Below are 27,994 nucleotides of genomic sequence, written 5' to 3'. Positions count from 1 at the left end.
CTGTATAGTTTCATATGCAACAGTACAAATGGATATACTAACTACACTGGAAAGAAAAATGTAATTCTTGACTTCTTGTAGTAACATCATCATCATCTCCTCTGGGAAAAAGACTGAGATGAAATGTGCATTAAAAATCCTTGTCCCAAAGTTGAATGAATAATTTTGCCTTTGATTTCAGTTTATTCAAGCTGCTTTCACAGATATGTCAGAAATGTAACTATTTTCATTAGATTAAAAGGAACAGAAGAATGGAGATTCTAGATAACTCTGGGAATAATAAAATACTGTTATTAGTAGACCAATTTAGAAAAATTTTGTCTCTCCGAGAAAAAGATGTTATAGCAGGACAATAAACACATGATTTCTTTTTACTTATTCCTTGCTAGTGTCCAGACTATGACTTATGCCAAAGAATATCAGGACAAAGGCAACACCCTGATTCAGGGCAGGTATATCAGAGGAGCCAGTGGGATCCTAAAGTTACTGAGAAGCATAAGAAAGAGAAAAATCAGCATGAAGAAAAGGATGAAGAAGAGGAGCAGGAAGAGGAAGAAGAAAAAGGAGAGGAAGAAGAGGTAAATATTGCTAATTTCTAAACAATGCAAAGTATTATAATTTAGACAAAGCAGAACAAATTCTGATACTCTAAAATATCACTACACTACATTATGAATTAATTTTGCTCAACTTTAATCTTAATTCCGTTTCTGTTCTGCTTTAAGAGATGTGGGATAATACTTAAATGGTAGGTTTAAATGACAGCAAGTGCTGATGATTGTATAGCTTAACCTGGATTCAGTCTTTAACACAGAAGTCACTGAACTGTTCCTTGCCATAAGTTAAGAGAGTGCATCAGGAGGAAAAGGGTGACTCTCCATTGCCTGTTTTTGATCTAGGCAAATAAAAGAGTTCTTAAATTTTGTTTATTGTAGCAAGTTTTACTGGTATTTGCAGGGCACTAGCTCATTTTCTGCTTTTGGTATTACATTACTACGAATGAATTTTGTTTTTCATGATGGTATTAATTTTGAATTCAGGTTGAATTCAGGTTGAATAACAGTGGCCAGAGACATATCAATGCAAGGTCTAGGCACATTCCTTTCCATTTGTGGTAACTATACATCATCAGGGAAGGATCATGGTCAGCAATCACTGGACTGATACTCATTGCAATACTCTGCAAAGCTACTTTATTTACCTTTGAGTGAAGACAAAAATTATTTCAATATATTATTTCTGTATCTTTAAATTTTGTTCTGCAGACTGCAGAAGATCTACATAAGAAAGCAGAATCTTTTCAGCAATTAGTGCAGAGACCTGAAGATATTCTTGAAAATGCAGAGAAAAGAGTTGGAACATATAAGGATATAATGCTTCATCCTCTAGAAGTAAGAAAAAACAAAGTAATATGATCATGCATAACAGAAGATTTCTAAAAATATCTTGCACTGTTTTAATTGGGTTTTTTAGTTTGAGATTTGTTGTATGGAGGGGGTCATGCTACAACATATCCCCAGATTCTGGAATGCATTCTGAAATCAATGATACAAAGTTGTCGTCTGTCAGTGAGGTTTGCACTCTGGGATCAAGATCAAGTTTGAGTTTTAAAAGTTGAGTTTTAAAAGGGAAACCATACCTACCACCACAGACGCTTTCTCAGTCTAGTAGGTGAAGAATTTGAAGACTCCAGTGTTTCATCACAATTACTAGAGTCCATTCCAGAATGCAATCCCATAAGTAATCTGCCCTTTACATCCATTGCCTCCTACTCCAGTAGATTCCCTTCCTCACCCTGCTTCATTGTCTGCAGATCCATATAGACAGTAATTATCCCATCAGTTTGCTTTGTTGCCTCTTTCATTTCTGTAGCTATGACATTGTTTTTTCCTTTCCCTGTTGTGTTCAGGAAGGTGGATGTACTATGTGTCTCTTTTTTTTTTTTTCAATTAAAAAAAACAAACCAGAACAGGTCCAAAGCAATAATTTGTTCTTTTATTTTTTTTTTCCCTACCTCCTGGTATAAGCAACTGGAAAGTCCTCATGTTTGATGCCCACTTGACAATTACTGATTATGCCCTTTGATTTCCCTCCGGATTATTTAATCCTATAGATAAAATTGTGTAAAACTGGTATAACCTCCGTCGCTAGAGTAACAAACTTGTTACTGCTGTGAAGGGGAAAACAAAAGATGTGATATCTTTAATCATTGCACAGTCTCACATGGATTTCTCGTGATCAAACTAATGGAAAGTTGTTTAGAATAAATTGCCATAGGATGTATACCAAACTTCAACAGGTTCAACACATTCCACTAGTTGGTCGGTCTAACTTAGGCTTCGCTAGTGGTGAATGTGTTAGTGAAGATATTTAGTGGTCCACTAATACATTAAAAGAACATAGGGTTTTGTTATTTTGAGGTTGAGATGATAAACTGGAAATAAAAGCTTTTAGGATGCGCAGTTGGCACTGAGCTGGGATAGGTTGAATGAACTTTGGAGAACACACTTTGGTTGCTTGATGAATTGTTAGGATGAAATTGGCTAGAAATAAATGTGAAATACTACAGTGAGGAAGGAAACCTAATGAACAATTAACGTGAAATAATTGGCTAGACCTCAGTACTGCAGACAATCTGCAATCTGTGGGGGTTTAGTTAGTCAAAACTGAGTTAATAAATTAGATGTTATTGTATTAATGCAAATATTATGGATGTACGAATAAGACCATAAGAGCATTGTATATTAGAGAAATGCAAACTATTATCTTCTTTGTAGAAGAGTATTAGAAAGAAGTAATTAGTTATCATCTATTTTTACTAAAGATAGGATAGATAATTTAATTTATTGTATAGAAGACAGACTAGATGCCAGGAAATGAACTGTGACCATAAATGTAGTGAAGAACTGGAACAGATTATCTACGAAGTTGTCAAGTCAGCTTCACTAAGCTTTTTCAGGGCTGAGGTCAGACCAACATATGTCAGGAATGGACTGAGTATTCTCAGTCCTCAGAGAGAGGCATTAACAATGGACGTGGGAGGTTTGTTTTAGTCTAATGCTTTACTTACTAATGGGAAAATTGAAAATAAGAAAAATCAAATATATTGTTCAAATTTTAAAGAAATTGGGAGTCAGGACCAAAATGAAAACATTGGTCTCATGGCTGGTATTTCCAGGAAATGTGTTATTCACATTGTAATTATTTTCCAGAAAAGAATTAAGGTAGTTAGACAATTAGAAGTTGGACTCATACACAAAATGTTACTGTATCTTGATAATTTTTAGCTCTTTTGCATTAGAGCTAAGATATCTGAGCTTTTTTCTGAACCCATTTTAACTCCAGTTTTGGAACTCTTTTTATGTTTATCTGTCACCAAATAAAAGTTTCTCTCCAGAAGATTTTATAAGCCATCAGTACAATAAATCTTGATTTTGTTGAAGTCCACAGGAGTCCGTCCATAGATATGTATAGGCACAGAATTAACTTCATTAACTGTCATTATGTGGTTAACAATACTCAATTGATGAGTATGTCTTTGTTCTTAAACAGGAATTTATGGCTGAACAGAATTGTCAATCTCTTATTGAAGTGGATGGAAATCAGCAACCAGATGATCTCTTTGAGGTAAGTGAACTATGCACCAAGTTAACCTCCACTAGAAAATAATTTCTCAGTTCTGTGGATTGTTTTCCTGTCAGCAGAATTTTAAGTTGTTTAAAACTTATTAATTTACTATTAGAAAACATGACCTTTGAAATACTTGCTTTCATTGCTCTAAGATTCACTGCACTGCCTTCAGATTTATGTATATGTTACATGAGAATATTTTCAGGAAGGCTACAGACACTTTTGTATTATGTCCATCTGGTTTAGCTCTTTTTCTGACGTGTATTAGTGTAAAATATAATGAGAAATTAAAACATTTTCAGTACTATATATCTACAGAACTGGCCTATTTTGTGTTTGTGTCTAAAATAATAACAGAATTTTTATGAATTTTGGTATTGTTTTGCAATGTAATAGAAGACACTTCATTCTTGTAACAGTTCTGCTGAGTGCTTGTGTCTATATTTTTAGCTTATAACATAGCAACTCATTCTCCCTATTCAAAAACCTACAGTGGTAAGTCTTGCAAATAAATAATCTTATCCTCTGCCTCAGAACTAAGAGTTGCGTCAAATCAGAACCTTAAGTATGGGGTTGAAAATTAAGTAGGAGATCGTCTTTGACAATGTAAAAAGTGAGCTGCTCCTGCATTTTCTCCTCCATTGTTTGAAACAGATTGTATCAATTATAATTCTGTAAGTACTACTTCAATTTATGCTGAACTTCACTACCAAGACTGGTCCTATGGACAAAAAAACCCAGTTATCTTGCAGGGTTGGAACATACAATTTCCTCATTTATGATCTCTTTGTGAACATTACAACACAAAATTTATAGCAAACGCAATCAAGTTATGTAATGATTCCAGCCATTTTACCTACAAGTAAGGGCCTATTATGAAACAGAAAGAAACAAAGACCTATTATGCAACTATTCCAAACATGACAGAATTGGCTTTTTCATTTCAAGAACACTTATATTCAGGCAAGATTACATTCAGGAAATACTTCATTTAAACCTAATATCATCTGATTCTCATTGGTAGACATCTGGTTTAAATATCTTTTAAAATAAACTACCCAAAGTTGTATTACTTCTGAATGTGCATAATCTGATTTCCTAAAGAGACTTGCCTCTTTTTCGGATTGGAGCTCATCTGAGTAGTTCCACTGATTTGATCCTTTGCAGCCTATTCCTTTAGGAGGCTTGAGATTCACAGCATAATGAGGAGATATAAAGACTGTGATTTGGCATTTTGCACTGCCTGTATCTACAAAATAGCTTGTTAAAACTATAAACTGGGCCTCAGTATATATTTAACTGTTATATAAATAATAAGTTACAATTTTAAATATGGTTTGGGGACTCTTTCAGAGGATAAAAGCAGTTTTGATTGGTACTGAGTTGGTATTTTCTCTTCAGTCAGTGGTAATTCAACTTCAGTCTATGGATGTTCGAAATGCAGCTCCTATAATTCGACTACGAAGTGAACAAGAAGAAGAAGAAACGCTGGGGGGAAAGAAAAACGTAGGTGGGCTTTTCTGAACTGTGATTGACTGTAATAACTAGATTTTTTTTCAGTATAAGCTTATATTGTAACATCTTTGCTTCACAGGAGCTAGTTTGTTTTACTGTACAATAAGGGCATTTTTTTAAACCTTGATTTTTCAGAAATGAGAATTTAAGATAAATCTGGGACTGAAATCCACTTTAAAAGTATGAAAATAAAAAAGTCTGTCATTACAAAAAAAAGGTTGAGATTATTATAATAAAATTTTGAACAAAATTATTGTTTTAGCAATGAAGAATTAATTCCTTCCAAGAAAATAAAGAAACTTTAGCCAAAGGATAACAATCTCAGCAACTGACACTTAGCTCAGTCTTTACTCTTTTCCTGAATGCGAAACAATGTGCTAATAGAAATCCAGCAACATTCTGCCTAATTGAAATCACACTCATTCTATTTCCTGTAATTAATTAGAAACATGGCAAGTTAGTGCTGAATTTTGCTAAATCATGACAATTATACTTTGTGTCCCTTCCAAATAAAACTGAAAACCAGAAATCTCTGTATGAATGTCTTCGCCTGTATTTAGTTGCACTCATCTTTCCTGCTTCTTAACTAAACTTTGAATATATGAACCATACTGTAACTGGGAGACTCCACCACACATTTTCAGAGAAACATCCCTCCCTTCACTTTTCTGTTTTCTCCATTGCTGACAAATTCACAAGTGAAAGACAGGTCATCTGTATTTATTATTTAGTTGGTTTGTGTGTGTGTTTTAGTTTGTGTGTAAGCTTTTAGTAACCACAGTATTTGGGGCAAGGAGTTCTTCATCTTAGCTAGACATTATATACAGAATTGCTTCCCTTCATGTTGCATCTGCAGCCTTTTAGCTCCATGTCCTCCAGCTGTTCATATGCAGAAGTCAGTCCATACTTTTGTTCTCTACATCTGCCCTCTAATAACTCACAATTTCAGACTTCTGTCCTGCTTTTATGTAGCTGTACTGAAGAGTTTCAGTCTACATAATCTTAACCATAGAAGTATGTATTCCAGGATCTATTCCTGAGTCGTGACAATTAAAATTCATAAATCCTAATTTTCTGTGTAAAACTGCTATTTTACTGCCCGACTTTGTAGATTCTGAAGGTTTTTCTGCAGTTCTTCACAGCCAGTGCTTGTCTGTACTATTCTGAAAAATTTAGAGTCTCCAAAACTTCAGTATTCACTTACTATTCACCTTCTTTAAAAGGTCTATTAAACTTACTTTATCACATGATATTTCTGCATATCTAAAATACGTATTTTGACCTTGCTATTCCCTGCCACAGCCCTTGGTCCTTTTTTATATCCCCTTTGGAAGAATTCTTGGCCGTTTTCTGCCTTCTTCAATAAGTGCCTCATTATAATTTTAAACTTCTGAAAATAATAAGTAGAGCCTGCAGAAACTATTTTAAGTACTATTTTTGTTAAATAAACCTGAAAAAATGAAGAATTATATATTCTGAAATATATAATTTTAAAAAAAATATTCTAAAAAGCCTGATATGGTTTTCTTTTTAGGTTTGCATGTTTTCCATCAAAATGTTTCAAAAAAATGTAAGAAAAAGGCATACATAGCTTCAGACAAAAATTACATATGCTGTTATTGCTGTTTTAATAAACAGGATGAACTTTTCCGTGTTCTGTCATCTTACAATCTAATAGCACCCAGATACCGATGGCGTCGAAGCAGGTGGGGACAAGCGTGTCCTGTGGCTCTAAAGGAAGGTGACATTGTAATGGGAAACCCAGATTTTGCTGTCAGGTTAGCAGAATTTGACACTCAGTTTTCATTTCTATTTAATGAGATAACTGTCCATATCTGTTATCTTCTCTTCTATTTGAAGTTTTCTAGGTAAAATGTACGTACTGTCATCCCCAGAGGCATTGAAAACATTTATGTTGAATCCACGGCCTTATCTCTTACCACCAATGCCGCTTCCTCCTTGCAAAGTATTAGTATTTGGTCCTCCATTCTCTGGAAGAACAACTATTTGTAACCTACTTGCACACAAATATAAAGGAAAGGTAGGTTTATAAATGTCTTATGTAGCAAGGGTATCAGCTGAGGCTTGGGAATCAGTTAAGCACATTCCTATTCCTGTTGTGTTATTAACATACACATTACAAATATATGGATTACAGAGGAAATATCATATTTCAAAGAAATTCATTTATATGAAAGTAGCTGCATTTCAAAAATACTTTTAGTATTAGAATAATTATTAATTATCATTAGAATATTATTAATAACTTTTGTATCTAGGATAATTAAATATAAATGCAAATTAAAAATAACCCTGCACTGGAATTATATGTAAATTTTTATGGATCAGATGTTATATTTCTTTTCTGTGATATTTGTATTTTTTCAAATAATTTCACTAGGTTCTTGATATGGCCAAACTCATTCAACCCCATATAGAAGAATCAAGAGAAAAAAACACTGAGCAAGTGCAAAGGGATGCAGTAGAAAAGGCTATAACAGCAGTGAAGAATAGGTTGGAATTAGAAGAACAGTCAGGAGAAACAGGTGAACAAAGCGTTCTATGGTCTTTGAAGCTATCTTATTTGCTTTAGGTTATTTAACTGAAGCAGTTACTGTCACTTTACTTAAAAAGTTACAGTTGTTATGTTTTGTGTGCATTAAATATGAACTAAAAGAAGATGCAGTGAGGGGAATAGCTTAGTAGAATTCAGTATATATATACATATAAATCCTCTGAATTTGAGGACCATTAGTATTAAGAAAGTTTTCTGAGCTCTGAGCTAAAAGAAGAAATTGGTTCTGACTGATACTGTTTGAAAACTTTCCATTTGAATGACTTCCAGTTAAGTTAAATCTCTACAAAATTGAAATTCTCTTCAAGAAAGAAGCTTATCAGCTAGGCTGATGTGAATCCACAATCTACAGATTTTACACTCTGGAGCAGCTTCCAAGTCTGCTGTCTCAGATGGCACATTTACAAGTCACTCCAGCTCCAGTCACATTTAGACTCCTTAAGCTGCCCAGGTTTTTGCAGCTTGAATTCAGAAAATATTTTGAAAAGGTGAAAATAATCCATCGTTAAATATCTTTAAAACAAAATTTGTGAGGTTTTTTTCCAGGAAATTTAATGGGGACTTTTCAAAATAGTTTTTTTTAAATGAAAATTCTCCACTGAATTAGAATTGCCTTTTCCAGTTAGCACTTGTTATGGTTCAAATGGACAACGAGGCCATTTTGCCTTATTCAAATAAGCAAGAAATGTTTGACTTTCTTATGGGTTGATACACGTCTAACAAGGATTCAGTATATTCCTCTGGTGCTGCAAAACAGAGGCTGACAGTGATGAAAAACCTTTGGCCTTGCAATGAGAATAATGGTGAGCTATCACACCAAAATTAAAACCATTAACAGTGTCATGTTCCAGATTCTTGGCTATTGAAAGACTTTTCAGGACAGGTATGTGAAATGATATTAGGATTAAAGAGAATTTAATCCTAATTAATAACCTGGGAGAGCTCAGGCAATTTTGTTGCAAAACAGAACTACAAACAGATGATATGTTTTTACTTAAATATCTTTTTACAGCATAAGATTGTTTCAGAATTTTTTAATAGATAAAAATAGGTGCTAATTCACACACAAAAACTAAAGGAAGAGAGGATCTGGATTCAGAAGTAGGAGTATTTGCCACCTGAATATGAGAAACTTAGAAGTATGCTAAGTTTTAACTTGTTGAAATACTTAAACAAATAAAATATGTTTGTAAACCTATTATGGTTTACAAATAATAGTAGTTTTTGCATACAGAGCAGACTTTTATTTCATCTCAAACAAGATAGGTTGTTAGGTAAATCCAATTAATGAACATTAATGAAATATATAGAGAGGGAGCTAAAATCAAAGTTAAATAAATGTGGATTGTGAGGTAGTTTTGGCAAGTTTCTTTGACTTTTTAAAGAAAAACATTTGTTCTTTCAATTATATTCTTCCTTTAAAATATACCAAAGGGAGCACTAAAGAAAGATGCAGAACTGCAGAAGTAGGATATAATATCTTTAGCTATGATAACAGTAAAGTCTGCTCTGTTTGGGGTTTGGGCTGCATTGAGGTTTTTTTCAGAATGGAAATTACTAAGTTATTGTCCCTTACCCAGGGACTTTGTAACTTGGCAAAAATAACCTGATAAATTCGTGTTAATTTGTGCATGTAAAAAGTAACAACATAATCATGGAAACATCTTGACATAATCACAGAAACTAAATATGAGGATTTTTTTCCAGATTATACTCTTAGTAGATAATGCAGTTGGCTAAAACAGTTCTTCATCAAATTTTATCAAATTAGTATGTTAACTGTAAAATGAGTGTTCCTTAATTTTTTTTAAATAATTACAGTTGTTGTGCCAGCCATTAATAACAAAATATGGGTCCAATATGAACGTTTTGTACATCTTAGGTAATACAGGCTTCTTGATTGTTGAAAATACACTGCCTTGATCTGTGATTTGTATTGATTTTAAAATTAATATGGTCAACCTTTTGATTCAGAAATCAAAGAGAAATCAAATCCAGGGAAATTCTCAGGTGCTGCAAGTGCCTGACTGTGATTGTTCTAGTACATAAATGACATTCTATTCATATTGAAACAACATTTCACTTAGTGGTAAAAAATGCTGAACAGCTAAAATGGTTGAGTTTTTTATCATGAGAGAGCAAACCAAGATCCTAAAACTTATCTTTATGAAACATTTCCTAGAACTGCATTCAGAAGAACTGATGTTTGATTCTTTCTCATCATAATTGTGTAGTGTTGCTTAAAATGACTACTGGGCCATAGTTATGATTTAACGTTTTATTTGATTCCCATTAATTTGGGAAGTGCTTTAAAAAAATCTGTATTGTTAGGAATAGCAGAGATAACTGCTGACCACCCAGAAGTTCAAGCGATGGTAGAAGAAGCTATGAAAAGTGCATCAGTCCCTGAAGCTACACTGTCACCTCAAATATATGCTGAAGTACTGGAGGGAGCTATTGCAGAGGTAAGACTACAAGTAATATATAGCAAAGCATTTTTTTCCTAAGAGCAACTTTTAACAGTTTATACAGTATTGATATATGTTCCTAATTTTTCTGTTTGAAAGATCAGTTTAGTTTATAACACAATGCCTGGAAGCCTTCATAAGATTGAGGAGAAACTGAGCAGGATCATGAAAGACAGATCTATTGAAGACTAGTTTATGTATGTGTACGTACACACACAAAATATTTCTGTCTTGCAAATTACTTGGGCTACAAATTGTTAAAGGCTGGGAGAAGTATCTGAGGGATCACTGTATGGTTGCCCTATTCTTACATTCTTAGTCACTATTAAACAGCTCAACACCAGATACAAGAGTTTAAAAATAATTGTTTATGAAGGTTTATCGAAGAATCTTAAATTGTTTTAAATTTGTTCAATTGTTTGTAACTACTGAAATTGGAATCTAAATTCTTTATAGCAAACTTAAAAATCATTATCACAGTTATCTCTTTTTGTTTAAAATGCTTTTAATTTTCATTCAGAAAATGTCTTATTTTGTATTGACCTGAAATGACAAAAAGGAAAAATCATAACATTTAGAAAATCATTTTGTGTTGTGCAGTCTTTTTTGTACAGCTGACAGACTTAGTCTTTTTATATCACTGAACCTGATGTTCTGTTACAGCTAATGAAGAAGAACAAAGACAGGTTTCCTGGTGCTCCGGAGAAAGGAGGATGGGTAGTGGATAACTACCCTCTGTCAGTAGATCACTGGTCAGCTTTATCAGAAAAAAGACTCCTACCCGACACTGTTATCTGTCTGAAGCATACAGAAAAAGATGGTTAGTAAATGCATACTAGTGCAATGTAATATTTTCTTGGGTTTTTTCCATGTTGATATTTGTATATAAAGCACATGAGAAAAACTACTAGTTATGTTCCATTTATAAAGCATGAGGGATCTAGAGAAGAAATAATTCAGTGAATCAACAAGAGTACCCCAAATTTCTTACAATTTGGATTAAGGGAATTACACAGAATTGAAAACCAGAACACTTTGCAAAAGCAGTAAAGAAAATTCCTCCTATTTATAATCAATTTTCAATTTTCTCCTATTTACAATCATTAGTAAATAGCAGGGGACTCTTGTACTTTCAGATTTTTGCATTCTGTGTCTGGCTGGCCACCAGCTTGTGATGTAGCACTCTGTCAAATTCCCCTGTGCATTAGTTTCCTGATTTGAAAAATCATGTATGAAATTACTGTACTTGAGAGAAAAGGGGGAGAGAAACACCTGTATGTAGATGTATCCTGTTCTCCATCCTGGGATCAAAAAAAAAGAATAACTTCTTACCCAGATTGATACAATAGCTTAGTATCCATGAATTCAGAGGAAGGGATTTTTACTTTATTGTTTCAAGCAGGAAGGAAGGTTGGTATCAGGCATGAATAACTGAACAGATTCATATACTGTTAGAAGTTTTGCCTGCCAAATCAGGTCTTAATGGATTATGGCTGCCTAATTCATACTACAACACAAGTTTAATTGACCTTTGGGAATGTTTGGTCATTGCCTGTCCAACCCAGTCCATTATCAAAAGGTCTTTCAGTGGCAGACACTTCCGTTCAAGAAAGGCGTGATGGATCTATTCATATGTAGTTCAAGAAAGCTCGGTAACTGCCCAACATTGGAATCAATGCAGAGAGCTTTTCAAAACCTTGTTCCTGGATATAAAAATCAACCTGAGCACATGAAGGTTATACTGTTTACTCAGAACAGATTTCTTATTAAAAAAAAAAGTTTTCAGAAGCATGTCATCTGATCAGCTAATCATTCTCACAACTCAGGTACCATACCTAAACTACTTAGTCATGTAGCTTTGTGAGATTTCGTAACACCTTAAACATCTTAACTAAAAGTCTTTCAGTGTGGTTGGAGCTCATATACAGACTAAATACAGAGTGAACATTTCTATGAGAAAGTTCTAGATCCAGTGTTTGTCAGAAAATTGTATTTGCTATATCTGTCATTCAAGACCTCATCTCAGATACTTTCAGAGTGAACTACAGGGCAAATTACATTTTGATGCCTCATCTCTGCTTCCCAGACATTCCAAGCTGCAGAAGAATACCAAGACTAAATTATCTAAAGGTGGCTTTATGAACTATATTTTTTTAAATTACCTTCAGTTATCTTCTGTTTTTAAAAAATACATTTAATTGAAAGTATTGGTTTAAAATATAAACCCTTCACACAGAAATGTCATCGCTTCAAATCAACACCAATGTTTCTACCAGTTAAGTGACATCTTTCTCACAGTTAAAATTTAGATAAAAACACATTTTATGTTAGTTGATTATGTAAGATATGAGAGGAACAAGTATGAGTAAAGTGAGATAAAAGAGATGATGTCTGCAATAGCCTTTGGCTAAAAGTGTAGCTTTTTGCTTATGGATACACTTACTTGAATTTAGCTATTTTGTTTCATTTTGTTCATTTTATTCTTTATTTTTATTTGGGCAATTGTGTTACCTCTTTGTTTGATTCCCACTAATTTCTGTCATTTAAATAACCATGTAGTTGTGGAGTTTACATTTTCACAGTATTTGAGTCATTACTTTGTAAGCTATTCCCTGAACTACTCTAAACTGTTGTAAGTGCACTGATGAAAATGGATTTTAGCCACACAGCCATATATCATAAATCTATTTGCCAGGGTAACTAAGTCAGTAGAGTTCCTAGTAGGAACAGCATATTCTTCATTTCTGACAACCAGCTATAGTAGTAGAGGTATGTACATTATTTATATTTTATTTGAATGTTTTTCATTTATTTTTTCATAGTTTTCTTCATACACATGCAAACAAAATAAATGTTGGATTAACGTGTGATATATATAACTCGTGATAAATAAAGCCTTTCAGTTATGTCTCCCCTTACAGCCTTCATCATAACCTTCCAGTATCCCAGACTCAGTTTACTAGGTGCTTGAAATTGAAAACAAAGCTCTAAAACCATAGAAATCAACAGTATAACAACATTTCAGTAGTATATATGCCTTTTGTTGACTTTAAAAAGAAGTAAGATCGTTGTCTATAATTTATTAAATAATATTCCTAACTCAATAACTTTTGTTTTATTCAGATGCCTAAAACTCATTACTGTTACGTAATTGTACTGCAGAAGTCTGTATACTTTGTAGACCATACTTAGCAAATAGGAAAGAAAAAAATTTTATTATTATTTAGCTTTTATTTTACCTATATATAACAAGGCCTAAGTCATAAAGGTACTGTAAGATAGACTGAATATTATAACATGCTTTTAATTTTTAATGATGTAACATTTCACTTACTCTCTGAAAGAAATACTCTAGCCTTGTAGGGTTTTTTAAATTACAAAAAAGCTTTTTAAAAAGTCCACATTGTAATTTTTTATAGTTTCTAATAAAACACACAGCTCTTCTCCAAAATGAATGAGTTCTATAGTATTGCCTATAAAGGCTCTTACAAAAATACTCTATCATCAGTGTCTGAAACAACAAAGTGCACCTTAGTTTTGAATATCTAACTAATTTTGATCTGAGTACATCGAAATAACATTTTTAATGATAGAAGTAATAATGTGATGTACACACTTGTGCTCTTAACATGTGCTAAGTCCTTGTTCAGAGTTTTCCTATGCCTACATCTTATTTCAATAATCAAACTGACTCACTGAAACACTTCAGTCATGCTGCTCTTCACCTGACATCTGTTTTATTTCTCATGTAGTGCCATCAGCACATTGCTGCAGCTTTTTTTCCATGTGACATGTCTTTACACCAATATAAATGAATGATATGTTCACAGTTTTGGTTGTTTGGTTTGGAGTTTTTTTGTATGTAACAGTTATGATATAAAAATGATTAATCAGAAAAATAGTCCAGAGTCCAAATCATACTCTTTCGGTCTCTCATATATGAGATCGTCTGGGAATGGCTCAAAGCTGCACCAGGAGAGGTTTAGACTGGACTTTAACTAGCCTTTCTTTAACAAGAAGGTGGTCAAACACCTGTGTCAAACACTGTGACAGGCTTCTTACAGAGATGGTTGATGCCCCAAGCCTGTCAGCGTTTCAGGAGCATTTAGACAATTCCATTAATAACATGATTTAACTTTTGGTCAGCCCTGAATTGCTCAGGCAGTTGGTGAGAAGTAGATGATCATTGTAGGTCCCTTCCACCTGAAATAGTTCTAGTCTATATAAATAGATTCACATTTTAATAATCATGATACTTGTAACCTCAGTAGGACCTGGGATATCCTGAGGACTGAACATATTCAAATTTCTAATATTGTTTGTGTTTAAAAGGAAAAAGTGGTTCCAGTAATGTCTTAATGAGAGTGAAAGTATATGGAGAAGGAGACTTCATGTAAATGTAACAAATGTATTTAAATGAGTTAAGAAGCTAAGTTCAATGCTGAAGTGTCTATTGAGGGTACACAAATCAATTTATGAGGTAACTCTTGCTTGTAATGTCTAGCTGAAAATTAAAAAGCCTCACATCTTTTTTTCATGTTTCTTGACACAATTTTTCTGAACCTAAATTATTTTCAGGAATTTGTTACTGTAGTTAAGCATTTTTGCAGAAGCTTCACATGGATATGTATTTATTTATACTAGGAGACAGTTATATCACTTCACGAGAATCTATTTCAGGCATTGTAAAAGAGTTACCAGCTTCAAGTAGATCTGTGGGTTCATTCCAATCTTCCTGAAGTGAAATTTCCCATATTCCTTTCCTGCCACATTTCTGCCAGAGATTACTCCCTTTTTGTAAGAAACTCCACTGGAGCACACATGCCTATGCCTCAGTAGCTCGGGGTGGTTTGTTAGTACAACCCCATCTTCACTGATGTCTCTTCTGCTGCTCTTGTTATTTGGGCAGAAGTTCTTGCCAAAAATAAATGGGTAGCTGGGGCTGATAATTCCAGCCATCATCTCTTACGTTTGTCTTTAACAGCTGTTAACATCAATTAGTTATAAGCTCTTTAATAATGGTTCCAATCCCCCCTTTCCTCTATTACAGATGGTGGAGGGTTGAATTAATACGCATCTCTTTGGCTTTTATTTTATGTTCCTGCTTTTTTATTCATATTATCATGTTAAAAATCAGTAAGATATCTGAAACAACAAGAGAAAAAAATAATTAAACCTGTCATTTTAGGACATTTCCTCTTTAGTCTTTGAAGAGAAATGCTTTTTGGAATCAATTGTAATTATAAAATTTATGCTTTTCAGAATCAATTGTAATTATAACATTTACCAGGCAGATGATGTGTACTTAGTCCTACAGCCTCTAAATATATTTCCTTTGTTTTCCTTGGATGGCTTTCAACCTCATTTGTGGTTTGTTTTTTTTTTTTCCCTCAAACTGGAGGCTTTTCAATGAGAGAGTTTGGACAAGGACAGTTAATTAAACTCCAGACAAGACATAGCAAATTGCTTGTTCTCTAAACTTCAAAGCAAGCTCTAGCGATATTAACTTCACAGTTTGTTCAGTCTTTGAGGAAAACTGCCTGATCTTCAAAGCCAATTTCTGCCCTCCTTCATAAGCCAGATGTGATAATTACATTTTAATACCTGTAATCACAGCATTCTAGGCAGAAAAAAATCAAAATTTGAAACAGAAAAGTTAAGAACAACTTTCTCAATTAAATCCCAAATACCTTCAGTTCTTAAATTCTTTTAGGTTCTCATTCAGAGGAATAAAGGCTAAGGGATATTGATGTAGTACAACTATGCAATTCTTTGCAGAAAAAAAAGAACAAAAGCCTATGATTAGAGCTATCAGTCTCTCTGAAAGCTCTTGTCACTTTCTAAACATAATAAGAAAAAGGACATTGTAATTTACTTTGCTTAATGTCTGTCTGTCTGTCCTCCTTGACTCTATCCAACACTAGTCTTGTAAATGTAATAGAACCAAAAGCTAACGAAAAGATATCCGAAATCCTATAGCAGCTTTCTCTCAAAAAACCCTTTGAAGGCAACTCATCTTTAAGTCTGCTTTAGGTTTTAAAACTATACATTTTAGCTTTTATCTACTAGGATTTTTAGAATATTTTAAAGTGCAAACCAGAAATAAATCCAGTACAAACCATTTTAATAGCAAGTTGTTAAATATACACATTTCTATGCATTAAAAAGAACCATCTTAATCTCTAAACCAAAATTTTCTTTCCAAATACCATAAATTGGTATGCAGAATGTAAATTTCTCTATTAAGTACATTGCACTGTAATATGCTTAAAATTATTTGTCAGTATATGTTTATAAGTAAGTAATGAAAAATCTATATAAACAAACTATATGGTCTGTTTCAAAAAGACAACTGAAAATATGTTCATAATGAAATACATATCAGTTCCAAGAAATGGAAGTGTAACTGTTATCCTACATTTTGCCTTTCTCTTTATTTTGATAGTTAAGCTCTAATGAAGAAGACATGCTAGCTTCGGTATCTCTGTCTCAGCTTTGGTGGGGTTTGAGAGGGGAGGAAAGAAGGATTTTTTTCATCTTTTTTTGTTGCTGAATATGGACTGAGGGCAGAAAATGTCATATCTAATACAGTCAGAACACTGGGGAAAAAAGACATTAAAGCCTCTCCTTCCCCAGCAATTCACTTAGAGAATGTGGAGGCAGAAAGCCTTTGAGGATTGTTTATCTCTATGGTAACTATGCTCAGTAAGAGCAAAGACACAGAGAAAAAGAGTATGAGAGATTGCCATATAGGCATTACCTATGAAAGCCCAAGATTTAAGGCTTGGAAGGATTGTTTCGTATCACCTCTGTGATAAGGAAATGAAGTTAAGAAGAGCACTGTTAGATGGACCACCAACTTCTCAGAAAGAAACTTGTTTATATTTTTATATCGTTTATTTTAAAACCATTACTGTCTTTTCAAGGGTTTTTCTTGACTATGTTTTTAATTTCTTTAAAAATATCTTCTCACCATAAATAATCTCTCCGAGCAGAATTATTATAATTTACACCTAATGACAAAGGTACAGTTGCCTTACAGAAAAATATTTTCTTTTTTTTCGGTACCTGAGACCCAGTTTGAAACAAACTAAGTGCCAGGGAGGCAACATTTTTGTCATAATAAAGTTCAAATACCTGAACTAAAACTAAATAAGGTTTGGATTGTCTGCTTTTTGGGTTATCCCTTTTCCCTAGGAATGTAAACCTTTTCTCTTTTGTTACTTGTCCCCTCTTTTGAGGGGAAAGTTTCTCCAATTCACTTAGGCCTGGGTAATCTATTTAAAAACTCTGTAAGTATGCAATAATTGCTGCTGGGTATGTTTCCTCAAGCAAAAACCCTCCCAGATAGAGGTAATCTGATGGAATTATGTACCTACAGTAGCAAAATAAAGCTGGATCACATGCTGGTCCATCATTTGCTAAATATTGTATCAAGAGAGGTATGCTTCTGAGACAAAGTTTCTAACAGGAAACATTCTATTGAGTGGATTTGTTACCATGCTCAACATCATGTCTCAGATGATGCGAAATATTAATTTAAATCCATTATTCTGTCTATATATTTCCAAAGTTTCGTGACCTACTAAAAACTGAGAGGTTTTTAAAAGGACTGAACTATAGGAGATGATCTGTTGAAAGCTAGATCCAGACAGCCCTCATCCCTGTCTTCCATGTGTTATTGCTGTGAATAGGGCTGTGGTTCACAAGGCAGCACATGTGATTTCTACAGTGTGACTGTGCCAGGGATAACACGTGCAACAAGCAGTTAGCATAACCTAGTTATTAATGTATCCTTTGCTTATTTTCTTAAAATCTGTGTTCCTAGTGGAGTCATCATTACATATTGCATTAGAGCTGCCCAAATTTAAGCTGGTTTTACCTGGCTACATCTCTGTCTCACTTGGAATACATCACTGCAGAATGCAACATAATTAATGGTACCATTTACACAACATTTTTTATAAAGCACATAAAAAGGTATTTTCACTTTCCTCTTTAAAATCACAGCAAGAGAAAAATGTCACTGAAGAGTAATGATATACATAGAATGAAAGTGTAGTTTAGTAAGATGCAAACATTCATAAACATTTTCAAGAAAAAAATACTTTTTAATTCAAGGTCAGACTGTTTGAAATTTGCAAGGTGTTTTTGCTTAATGACATGCCCTTTTGCACTTTTAGTTTATGTTTAGACTAATAATCATTCAAACAGGAGGAAGGTTAGCCACTGAGGCATAAGTCTGATAGCTGTGTTGTTCAAGCTTTAAAAAAAGGGGGAAAGGCATTAAGTATTCGTTGTTATTAAAGATTGCAAAAATACATAACAAAATGCTTATTTGTTAATAAGGTGTTTTGCAGTTCACCTTGGGGGCAACATGTCAGACACTGAGAGGGCAAACTGCTCCCAAAGGAACAGAGCTGGTGGTGCAGTGTGGTAGCATGGCCATCTGGACGCTGCACTAGTCAGGAGCAGGGTAGCTCTGGCCCTTGGCTCTAGCAGCTCCCTGGGGATAGCAACAAGCTGAGGCCAGGCTGGGATGTCAGCCTGTGGGTTGGCCCAGCTTTTCAGAGCCTGTGGCCGGGCAGGGCTGTCAGGAGCTGCAGACTGGCCCAGCAGCAGCATTGCTGGGGTAGCAGCTGATGGCCCCGAGGGCTGACATGGAGTCCTGGGAAGGTCAGGGGAGCCCCAGGGGCCACATGGAGACAGCCAGGCCCAGGAGTGCCCTCAGGTCCGTGAGCCAGCATATGAATTGCTATAGAGCACCTGACTTATTTCAAATCTCAGTTTATCATATATATAGTACAGGTAATTTGAGAAAATAAAAGTTTCAGCCTCAAAAGTAGAAGAATAAAATTATTAAAAGCACTGAAGTATTTAGAAATTTAGTATTGGAGGACTACACATAATTACGAGAGAGAAGAAGCTTAAAAAAAATATACCACCATATTTGAGCAAAATAAAAATAATCCTAAAGCATAATGATAATTTTTAAATGTAAAACATTTTAGAGTAGCATTGCCTATTATATGATTTGATTTTCAGAAATCACGCTACCCAAGTTTGCAGAGGATGCTTTTCCAGATACACAAGAAATGGATACAATTAAAAAAAAGATTGAACTTTTCATGCATGATTGGCAAACAGTGGAATCGGAAATCAAGAAGTCATCTCTAGTTCAGGTTGTTGTTCTTGAGATTGCTGAGCAAACTCCAGAAAGTCTGCTCAATCAAACAGTGCTGGTTATGGAAAGTAAGTAATACTGTTTATGTGATTGGCACTTAAACTGTCAAGGGGGATTTTGGAGAGCTTATGTGATGAATAAATTGGGGGTTAGGTTATACTCAGTTTGATATTACTAACATGAAATGGCTCATGGTGTGTTCTGAGGGTCAGCTGAAAAGCACAATAGCAGACTTTAAGACATAGGAAGAATGAGGAATATGTATATTTGAAATATATATATAGAGATAGGCTATGCAATTATGTACACAATACCTCCCTAAACATTCTGACAGCACATTTCCCCAGTTACTTGCTCTGTTCTGTTCATGTCAGGATACTGGTTTGAGAAATGGAGAGATATTGAAGGTTCACTAATGTACAGTATTCACTGGGTTAACCTACCCACCTGCACAGACTGTATTTCAAGACTGAATTTTACACTGGTTTTTTTTTTTTGCAAAGTACATTCCTTCACTCATGTGCTCAAATCTCTTAGAATTTTGAGCACTGGATAAATAATATTAATATTACATTTTTCCTATCATTACTACAATGGAAGCGTTTTATTAACCATAACATCTATTGTGCTGGCTTTACAATCAATTAAAATTTAAGTGATGATTTTTCCCACCAAATAACAACCAAAAAAACAAAACAAAAAACTTGTTGAAAACAGTAATGTCCCTTTCTGCATGTGCTTGTATACTTTTGTAATACAAGTTCCCATTGAAAATACAAATTTACTTCAACCAAAAACAACCAGTAGAATTTCCATTTTTGGAGGAGGCAATTTACTAATTCCTACATCTGGGGAGAACATTTTGTTCTATGAGTAGAAGAAATGCAATATACAGTTGGCTTTATTTTCTTTCACATATGCACTTACTTTTATGGACAGAGAATCTGTTCTGGCACAAACAAATGAAAAATATTGAAACAGGAAAAAACTTAACCTTTTCAGAACCTTTTAAGTATCATGGTTGGGAATTATCTGCTGAAGACTTAGCAGAGGAAGCAGAAGATCTGGCTGCTGAACAGGAAAATGAGGTTGATGAAGATGAAGTTGAAGAAGAGGAAGAGGAAAGTGAAGAAGTAAGCATGCCAGCTTTATTTGTTTATGCTTTTATTGTAACTCGTTTATTTTCAGTTTGAACATAACCCCAGAGAAGTTGTATTTTGCACCTGATTTTATATGATCCAGTTTAAGCCTTCTTACAGAATAAATACTAGCATATGCTTCAAGAACACTTTAATTATATTTCTGTGTTTTGACTGATAGTAGTTTTACTGCAGCAAGAAGCTTAAATATCCCCCATGCTAATAGAGAGAATGAATGTACCTAGTTTTGCCAGATGGCAAAGAGGAGCTGTATTAAAGAAAGAAATGTGAACTTTGATTTTTGTCAACTAACAATGATCTGTGAGCCATCATGTAAACATCAGAAGATGCAGAGTCCTAATGTGCAATCCGCTGTTTCATCTCAGCTATTGATAATTTTCAAACACCCACTTTAATGAAATTAGAGGTCTAGCTTTGCCTTTCTTTTATTTTCACCCTATACTGGAAGATTCCCATCCTCAAATTTAACAGTACAGGATATCCACATACTGTAGTAATGCAGTATTGAATAGATTTTTTAGAAATTAATTTTATTGGGTAAGTAATCTGACTTCATAACACCAGCTCTCATTGTCTTTTCTGAAGAGGTCTACATTTAGAAGCAAGAGAAAATCAGTTTCAAGAACACGGTAGGAAAAGGTTTTATTATAGATACTTCTACCCTAGTTTTGGTCTTCCACAGCTAACTACGATATTATAATTTCAAATTTAAAATGGTAACTCTGTTCTCAGTAATTCTCTTGGACAGTTTGTTTTCTGACTCAGAATCTAAAAAGTGTGTATTTTCTAGATTTATTTTTGGCCTACAAACTACTTTGAGAATACAGTACTCATTCAGTCCTCAGTTAATGTGTTTGGCATTACTTTATCTGATCTGCTCAGTATACTTAATCTCCGTAAATACTGAATTCTAAGAGTTTTTGAAAATTTTCATATTTTCAGGATGAAGAAACAATTAAGCAAAAGAAAAGGCACATGGGAGATACCAAACACTTTTGTCCAGTCAGTCTGAAAGAGCACTTTGTCCTCCACCCTGGACTCCAGGAACATGCAGCTAAATATAAAGAAAATATTTATTACTTTTCAACTTCTGAGTACAGAGATAAATTTTTGAAGAACCCTGAAGAATATGTGGCTCACAATGAACTGATACAAGTGAGAATCTTAATAATTATTTAAAGTAGATAATAGCAGATTAAAATCACTATTTTTCATTCCCATTTAGAATTGTTTATTATTGCTGATTTTTTTTTCTAGGTAACAATATATTAGGCAAGTCCTTGAAGGAAATAAAACATATGGTTTCCCTAGTGACTTTTTAGTGTGCATTTAAATTAACATATTGAATTAATTATGCAAATATAGCAGAAAAGGGGAAGATTATAAAGACTTACAATAATCTTAAAACGTGATTAACAGATCACACATATTGGGGGGCTTTTTATTATCTTTTCTTTTTTTTGTAAGTAGAAGAAGGGTAAAAGAAGGGAAGATTTACCAGAATTCTCTAATGAAGTTTCTGACATCCACTGTTGTAGTGTATTTGTTCAGCATTTTCAGAAAGCAGGTAGTCTGGTTGGAACAGCAATAGAAAGTCTGGAAAAATTAAAATGTATAATTATCTACTGGTTTTGGAATTTTATTATGGTACTTTGGAAGTTAAAAACAGTAGGAGATGCACTGTACACTCAAAATGTTACAGAATATTCAATTTTTTTCCTGCAGGCTCCTCCTTTACGGGTGTGTTTACTTGGGACTCATGGAGCAGGTAAAACTACTTGTGCACGACAGATAGCAGACAAATTGGGCATTTTTCATATTCAGTTTGAAGAATATCTACAGGAATTGATCTTACCCAAAACTAGAAGGAAAGTTGGGCCCCAGTTTGATGAAGAAGATGACAATAAAATACCAGTTCTATCAGAGGAACTAGAAGACTTCTCTCAGATGATTACTAAAACTGAGACAGAAAAAAGCAAACAGGTAATAATAATCTTTTTTATGTCCATACACAAAATAACCATTTTCAGGCCAGAATAGGAATTTCCTATAAAATTATAAACCCCATCTCTTAGACGGTGTAATTTTCCTGAAGAACAAACATTTACATAAATGTTAATCAGGGGAGAATGATAGCTTTTACTAGGCAGTGATATATCCTGGGGAAAAAACCCTTAAGCTTTTAATGCAAATGAATTCTTGTTTAGACAGCAAAGGATATATGTGGTCAAGTTCCAACACATATACACAGCATATAAATCTTTCAAAAAATGGGTAGTATAAAGAAACTGAAAACTACTTCCTAGACAACAGAAATAAGTATTTGTCCAACTCTCAAAGCTTCAGGAAGAAACAAGTTTCTGCATCACATTTTAAGAGCCTTTCTTTTTGGTATGTGCTCCTGATACCTGCCATGTTCCGTCACATTACTAGCTAGTCATCAAAGATCTTCAGACATTTCCTGCTATAGGATTTAAGGAAGCATGCAGGAGAGGAAGCAGGCTACAGAAACAACATTCAGGCACAGTATTAGGAAGATGAGCACTCCATGGAAGTGTAAACTATTGAGGGATCTGAAGGGTAACAAGAAAAATTTCTGCAGAACAACAGTAGTAAAAGGAAGATCTAGAAAATATAAGTCTGCCACCTGGGCAGGTGACCTTTCAACACTGAAAAGGCTGAGATGCCCAATGCCTTTTTTACTGTGGCCTTCTAGGTCTCTGTGTCTGATAGGAAAGCATGGGTAAAAAGTGGTACTACTCACAACAGAATAGGATCAAATTTGGGATCATTTATGTAAAGTGCACATATACAAGTCCATGGAGTGCATTCACAGGCGCTGAGGAAGCTGACAAAGGTGCATCCAAGGCCACTCTGTATTGTCTTGAAAAGCAGAGCGGGTCTCTGTTAACTGGGAGGTAGTTCTGATGAAATAATGCAAGAGCAGATAATATTAGAAGGAAATGCTTCAACACGGAGTACAGATCAAAATCACAGATGTCAGAACAAAAAATCAGGTTTTCATCAGTTGAAATTTGGCAAATCAGGTTACAACTTGGTCATCATAGCCAAAATATGGCAAGTGTTCCTGGCACTAATGGTTATGGCTGACTCTCACTCAGCTTTATTTTTTTGACGTCAATACGTCTGACACCAAGGCACTATTGTTAGTATTTTTTGCTTGTCATCTTTATATCTGCAGGTAAACAATTTTCTACATTAGTATTTTTTTCTCATATTTCTTGTAAAGTACTTTATCTGATGGCATGACCTAAGCACACGGGATACAGTTTCAGTTCAGTTTAGAAATACATTCATTGGTCCACGCACAAAACTCCAGAGGATAATTTCCAAGATTGTGGACTCCTCAAGCATTTCTCTGAGTATGAGTACCACTGGACCGTCTGACTATCCTGTTTTTTCACTGAGCCACCACCTGTCCAAAATTTCATTTAATTCCATTTGTATCATTCTCTTTCACTTTGGCACAAGACAGTAGAAGTGTATCTATCAAAGCTTAAGGTAAAGGTTAGCTATATCATTCAAAGCAAGACCACTAAAGGCAAAGAAAACATGCCTTGCAATCTGGGAAGTTTATCAAAAAGATACTATCCTGGTTGTTTTAATATATATCAGTCAAAGCCTTCACAACATTGACAGGTCTGGGGGCCAACCTTGTCCTTCAAATCCCTGCTAAGTGGGGTGTTCTCTTCTGTGCCTGGAATATACGTTTTGTGTTTCTTTTCTTTTAACAGATACAAATGCCATTCCAACAGCTCATTGGCAGCTAATTGCCCTAATTCTACAGCCTTACCTAAAATGTATAATGTAGTATGGTGAAATGTGGCAAATGAGATTGTTTCTCCTGGTTTAAGTCAAATGAAGACAAACCAATAAATGTGTCAAGTAGATATTTCTTTCTTTATGGTTTTTGTTTGTTTGTTTGTTTGTTCTCTTGGAGTATGTTTTTCATTTTCCAGTTGATTTTCTTTACATAAAGGAAGAGATGTTAACTGATGAGGAAGAGGCAATCAAAGCAAATCTAATGGATAGTACAGAACTGCCTCCAGAAGTCCTTGATAACATTGCTTTTGACTGGTGGAAGAAAGAGCCATTCCGGTAAGTGTAATTAGATTCTCTCTTTCTTTAATTAATCTTGGGAAGTGTATCATCCATTTGGTCCACAACTGTAAATAACTATGCCAGAGATTATTTCAGTGCTCTTGTACTTTTTATGAGTTATGGCCTACCTCTCAGTCTTGGTTTTGTTGTACTATTTTGATTGATATTTTGACAGTAATATCATGTCTCATATGCTGTACACAGTTCTCGACAAAAGTACTTAGCACACTTGAATTGGATTAAATCTCCTAAATAGCTGGGTAGTTTTCATGGGCTTACAGGATAGATATGTAAACAAACCTTTTATACTTTTATGTAATTTTTATCCTGTCAGACTACAGATAGGGGACATTCTCCAAATGGTGTAAAGGACACTAGTTTTAGGAAAAAAAGAATGCACCAAGACTAAAAATTACCCAGCATTACACATGATGTTGTGATGTTATATTGTATTATATCACATTACAATACATTACATTAGACTATACTGTACTATACTACACTATGGTACACACTCCTTTCACACAGCATCTAGGGCTACCTATTCTTCCCTCCACTCCTTGTAACTTGTGTTTTTGCAATTTTACAGTGTATCCCATTAAGGTCTAAAGAAATAAAAATAAATATTCACTTCTTATCAACACACATTCAGCCTTACATAACTACTCATCTAATTTGAAATTGTAAGAGGTCCAACAAGCCATAGAGCTTTCCAGGCATATCTGTCTTGTTTTTAATATCTGCAGGAAGACAGATCTAAGTCACACTGAGTAGCAAATTTCTCATCCTCTGCTAGAGGAGAAACTGTTAGGCATTTCTGAAACGTAAATTTTCAGGCACAAGCTTTCTTTGGCATATTTATATATATATTTGGCAAATAATATTTGGGTAACAATAATTTTTTTTGAGAGCAGTACCTAAGAAATATTGGTTTTAGAGTTACACAAGCAAGTCTGAAGACACAATTTATTTTGGTTTTTTTTACGTTCTTTTAAAGTAATTAAGCTTTGCACATTAAAACCTTGGAAGAAATTAGTTTTTAAGTACATAATTAAAATACATATTGAAATATCAGTTTTACATTGTAAAAATATAGTAGCTGAAAGTATTTTTTTAATTTTACTCTTAACATATGCATTTAATATGGGAGGCTTTGGGGTTTTTTTCCAAATAATTACATGTTCATTGTCATCATCATCATCATCATGGCTGGGCTTCACAAATGAAGATTTGGGAAGGGCTCTACCCCATTTGCTACAAGTGCATTGGTGGCTAAAGAGGGCAAAGCGAGATAGTTCATTGATAGTTCATTGTGTTGCACTTTAAACTACACTGTGTAATGATAAATATCTCATTTTCCAATTAGGTCCACAGGCTTTATACTGGATGGTTTCCCTCGTACTGCAGATGAAGCCAAATATTTGTCAGAACGGGGACTCTGTCCTGATGTTGCAGTTTATATTCAAGTACAGGACAGTGACATTCTTGAACGTCTTTTTCCTCCACGTCTGAAAAAATGGAAAGACAAACAGCTTAAAAAAAAGGAATATAAGAAGAAGCTGAAGGACCTGAAAACAAAAATGAGGGTAAGTTTTCAGTCCTACATATTTTTTTTTTTTTGTCGTTTCAACAGCATAGGTCTAAATATAGATTCTAAAACCCCCAAAGCTGTGAAGAGCACACAGAGTAATAGATATGGGAGCCAGGAGACACAGTCCAACACATTCATAGCATTCCCAGACTTACAATAGGAATGAAAAATAATTTAGAGCTCCTTTCCTCTTCTGTGCAACTAATTTATGAAGGAGTTTAGCCGCCTTGCACCCAAGAGAAGTAGCTGTGCTGCCAAACAAATGGCAGTCTGACAGAATGCCAGACATCTGGAAAGTGCTGGACAAAAGGCAACTAGATGGAGGGAGTGAATATGGCCATAAAAAATAAAATACACAGCTCATACAGTGTAATGTTGTTGCATCCCAGATTCCCTGAGCATGTGCTGTTGAGCTGATCAGCATCTCCCATAGGCTGACTTCACAGATACTGTGTGGTGTGTGTGTGTGTGTGTCTGTGTTTCCATCTATGATACTCTGCACAGAAATGTAATAGCTCTAAGCCACATTCTAGTGCTGTTGTGGCTGCACAGTCTCCCATTCAAACAACGCCATGTCTACTGTCGATAAAGTTACAAATTATTTGAAGTAACCTGAAGCCTCTATGCAGACATTTACAACTGGTACATGTAATATATTCAAGATTATTAACTTTCTATAAAAGTGAGATAAAGTACTTCACATGTACTATCAGAAAAAGTCTGAATATAAGTTACTAAAGAGCAGCTGAAACATAGGAAGTTAGGACAATGGAATTTGGGACAAGACTCATACAATACCATTAACATCACTAAACTGTCAAAGGGAACAGCACACATTTAATACTGTCTTCAGTCACTCCTTTGCCAAATGACAGAAAACACCTGTAAGTTCAGGAACTCTATAGTTAACCAATAAAAATATTACTATATTTTCAATGTGATAAGAACACAGTATTTTTTCCCCTCTAATGTCAATCTCAAAAGTTGCCAAATTAGTTTTACTAAAATTAAATTACATGTTTGCTTAGTAGAGAGGTATATCTGGTCTGCAAAATTTCAAACTGTATGTAGTATTTTTTAACATTAGAATCAACTGGAAATAGAATTTCAAGGTGGAAAGAACAACGTTAAATACAGGTCACGTTACCAATTCTCAGAGATCTTCTATTGGCAAATATCAGTCTTCTTACATCTTTTTTTCACTAACAGAATGAGAAGATTGCTAAAAGAAGGGAAGAACTTTTAGCAGAACGAAAACAAAAGAAACAGGAGGTAAGAAAACAAGCTAATAAGAAAGATTTTAGATAGGAGTGTTTGCATTCATACCTTAGAAATGTTTAGTCAAAGACTTCAGGACAATGTAGAATAGTAAAAATGGGATAGACTGAGAAGAAGCTTCTACTTTCAAAAATAATTTGATGTGATGTTTGAATATGTTGTAAAAATGATTGATTTATGAAGACTAAAAACAATTTTAAAAGAATTCTCAATATGTGCTCCAAGTCAGCAAAATACTTATGAATGTGTTTAATGAATCTAATTGGTGACCATAAGAGTAGCCCCATTAATTGGATTAGGCATGTGCCTTAAGTACCCTGTCAAATCCAGGGTCAATCCAGAATAGGATTGTACTGGAATTTCTGCCCAAGTCAATTACATAGTACATTTATAAATGTATTAATGTACTACTTGACAGCTCAAGTAATTCTGTCAGCTACACTTTCAGTAAACATGTCTGTTTAAAACAAA

General features: G+C 34.3%; 1 protein-coding gene across 4 annotated transcripts in view; it reads left to right on the top strand.

Moving 5' to 3' along the window:
* Positions 1 to 27,994, top strand: part of AK9 (adenylate kinase 9) — a 55,755-nt gene that overhangs the window by 12,601 nt on the left and 15,160 nt on the right. For 3 of the 4 annotated variants that reach the window (XM_027633054.1, XM_027633061.1, XM_027633075.1), the window contains exons 7-22: positions 390 to 578; positions 1,266 to 1,391; positions 3,553 to 3,627; positions 5,032 to 5,136; positions 6,784 to 6,923; positions 7,006 to 7,186; positions 7,547 to 7,691; positions 10,052 to 10,185; positions 10,852 to 11,008; positions 19,234 to 19,440; positions 20,375 to 20,505; positions 21,475 to 21,687; positions 22,258 to 22,515; positions 24,533 to 24,651; positions 26,021 to 26,240; positions 27,455 to 27,517. In XM_027633054.1, the coding sequence (XP_027488855.1) occupies positions 390 to 578; positions 1,266 to 1,391; positions 3,553 to 3,627; positions 5,032 to 5,136; positions 6,784 to 6,923; positions 7,006 to 7,186; positions 7,547 to 7,691; positions 10,052 to 10,185; positions 10,852 to 11,008; positions 19,234 to 19,440; positions 20,375 to 20,505; positions 21,475 to 21,687; positions 22,258 to 22,515; positions 24,533 to 24,651; positions 26,021 to 26,240; positions 27,455 to 27,517 (2,463 nt within the window). The remainder of the gene's footprint in view (positions 1 to 389; positions 579 to 1,265; positions 1,392 to 3,552; positions 3,628 to 5,031; positions 5,137 to 6,783; positions 6,924 to 7,005; positions 7,187 to 7,546; positions 7,692 to 10,051; positions 10,186 to 10,851; positions 11,009 to 19,233; positions 19,441 to 20,374; positions 20,506 to 21,474; positions 21,688 to 22,257; positions 22,516 to 24,532; positions 24,652 to 26,020; positions 26,241 to 27,454; positions 27,518 to 27,994) is intronic. The other variant, XM_027633069.1, reaches the window with a different exon arrangement.

This window comes from Corapipo altera, unplaced genomic scaffold (assembly GCF_003945725.1).
Source record: "Corapipo altera isolate COAL_440 unplaced genomic scaffold, ASM394572v1 2b, whole genome shotgun sequence".
In the NCBI taxonomy this organism is placed as follows: Eukaryota; Metazoa; Chordata; class Aves; order Passeriformes; family Pipridae; genus Corapipo; species Corapipo altera.
The sequence above is the reverse complement of the archived record's forward strand: the minus strand, read 5'-3'. Positions and strand labels throughout refer to the sequence as shown.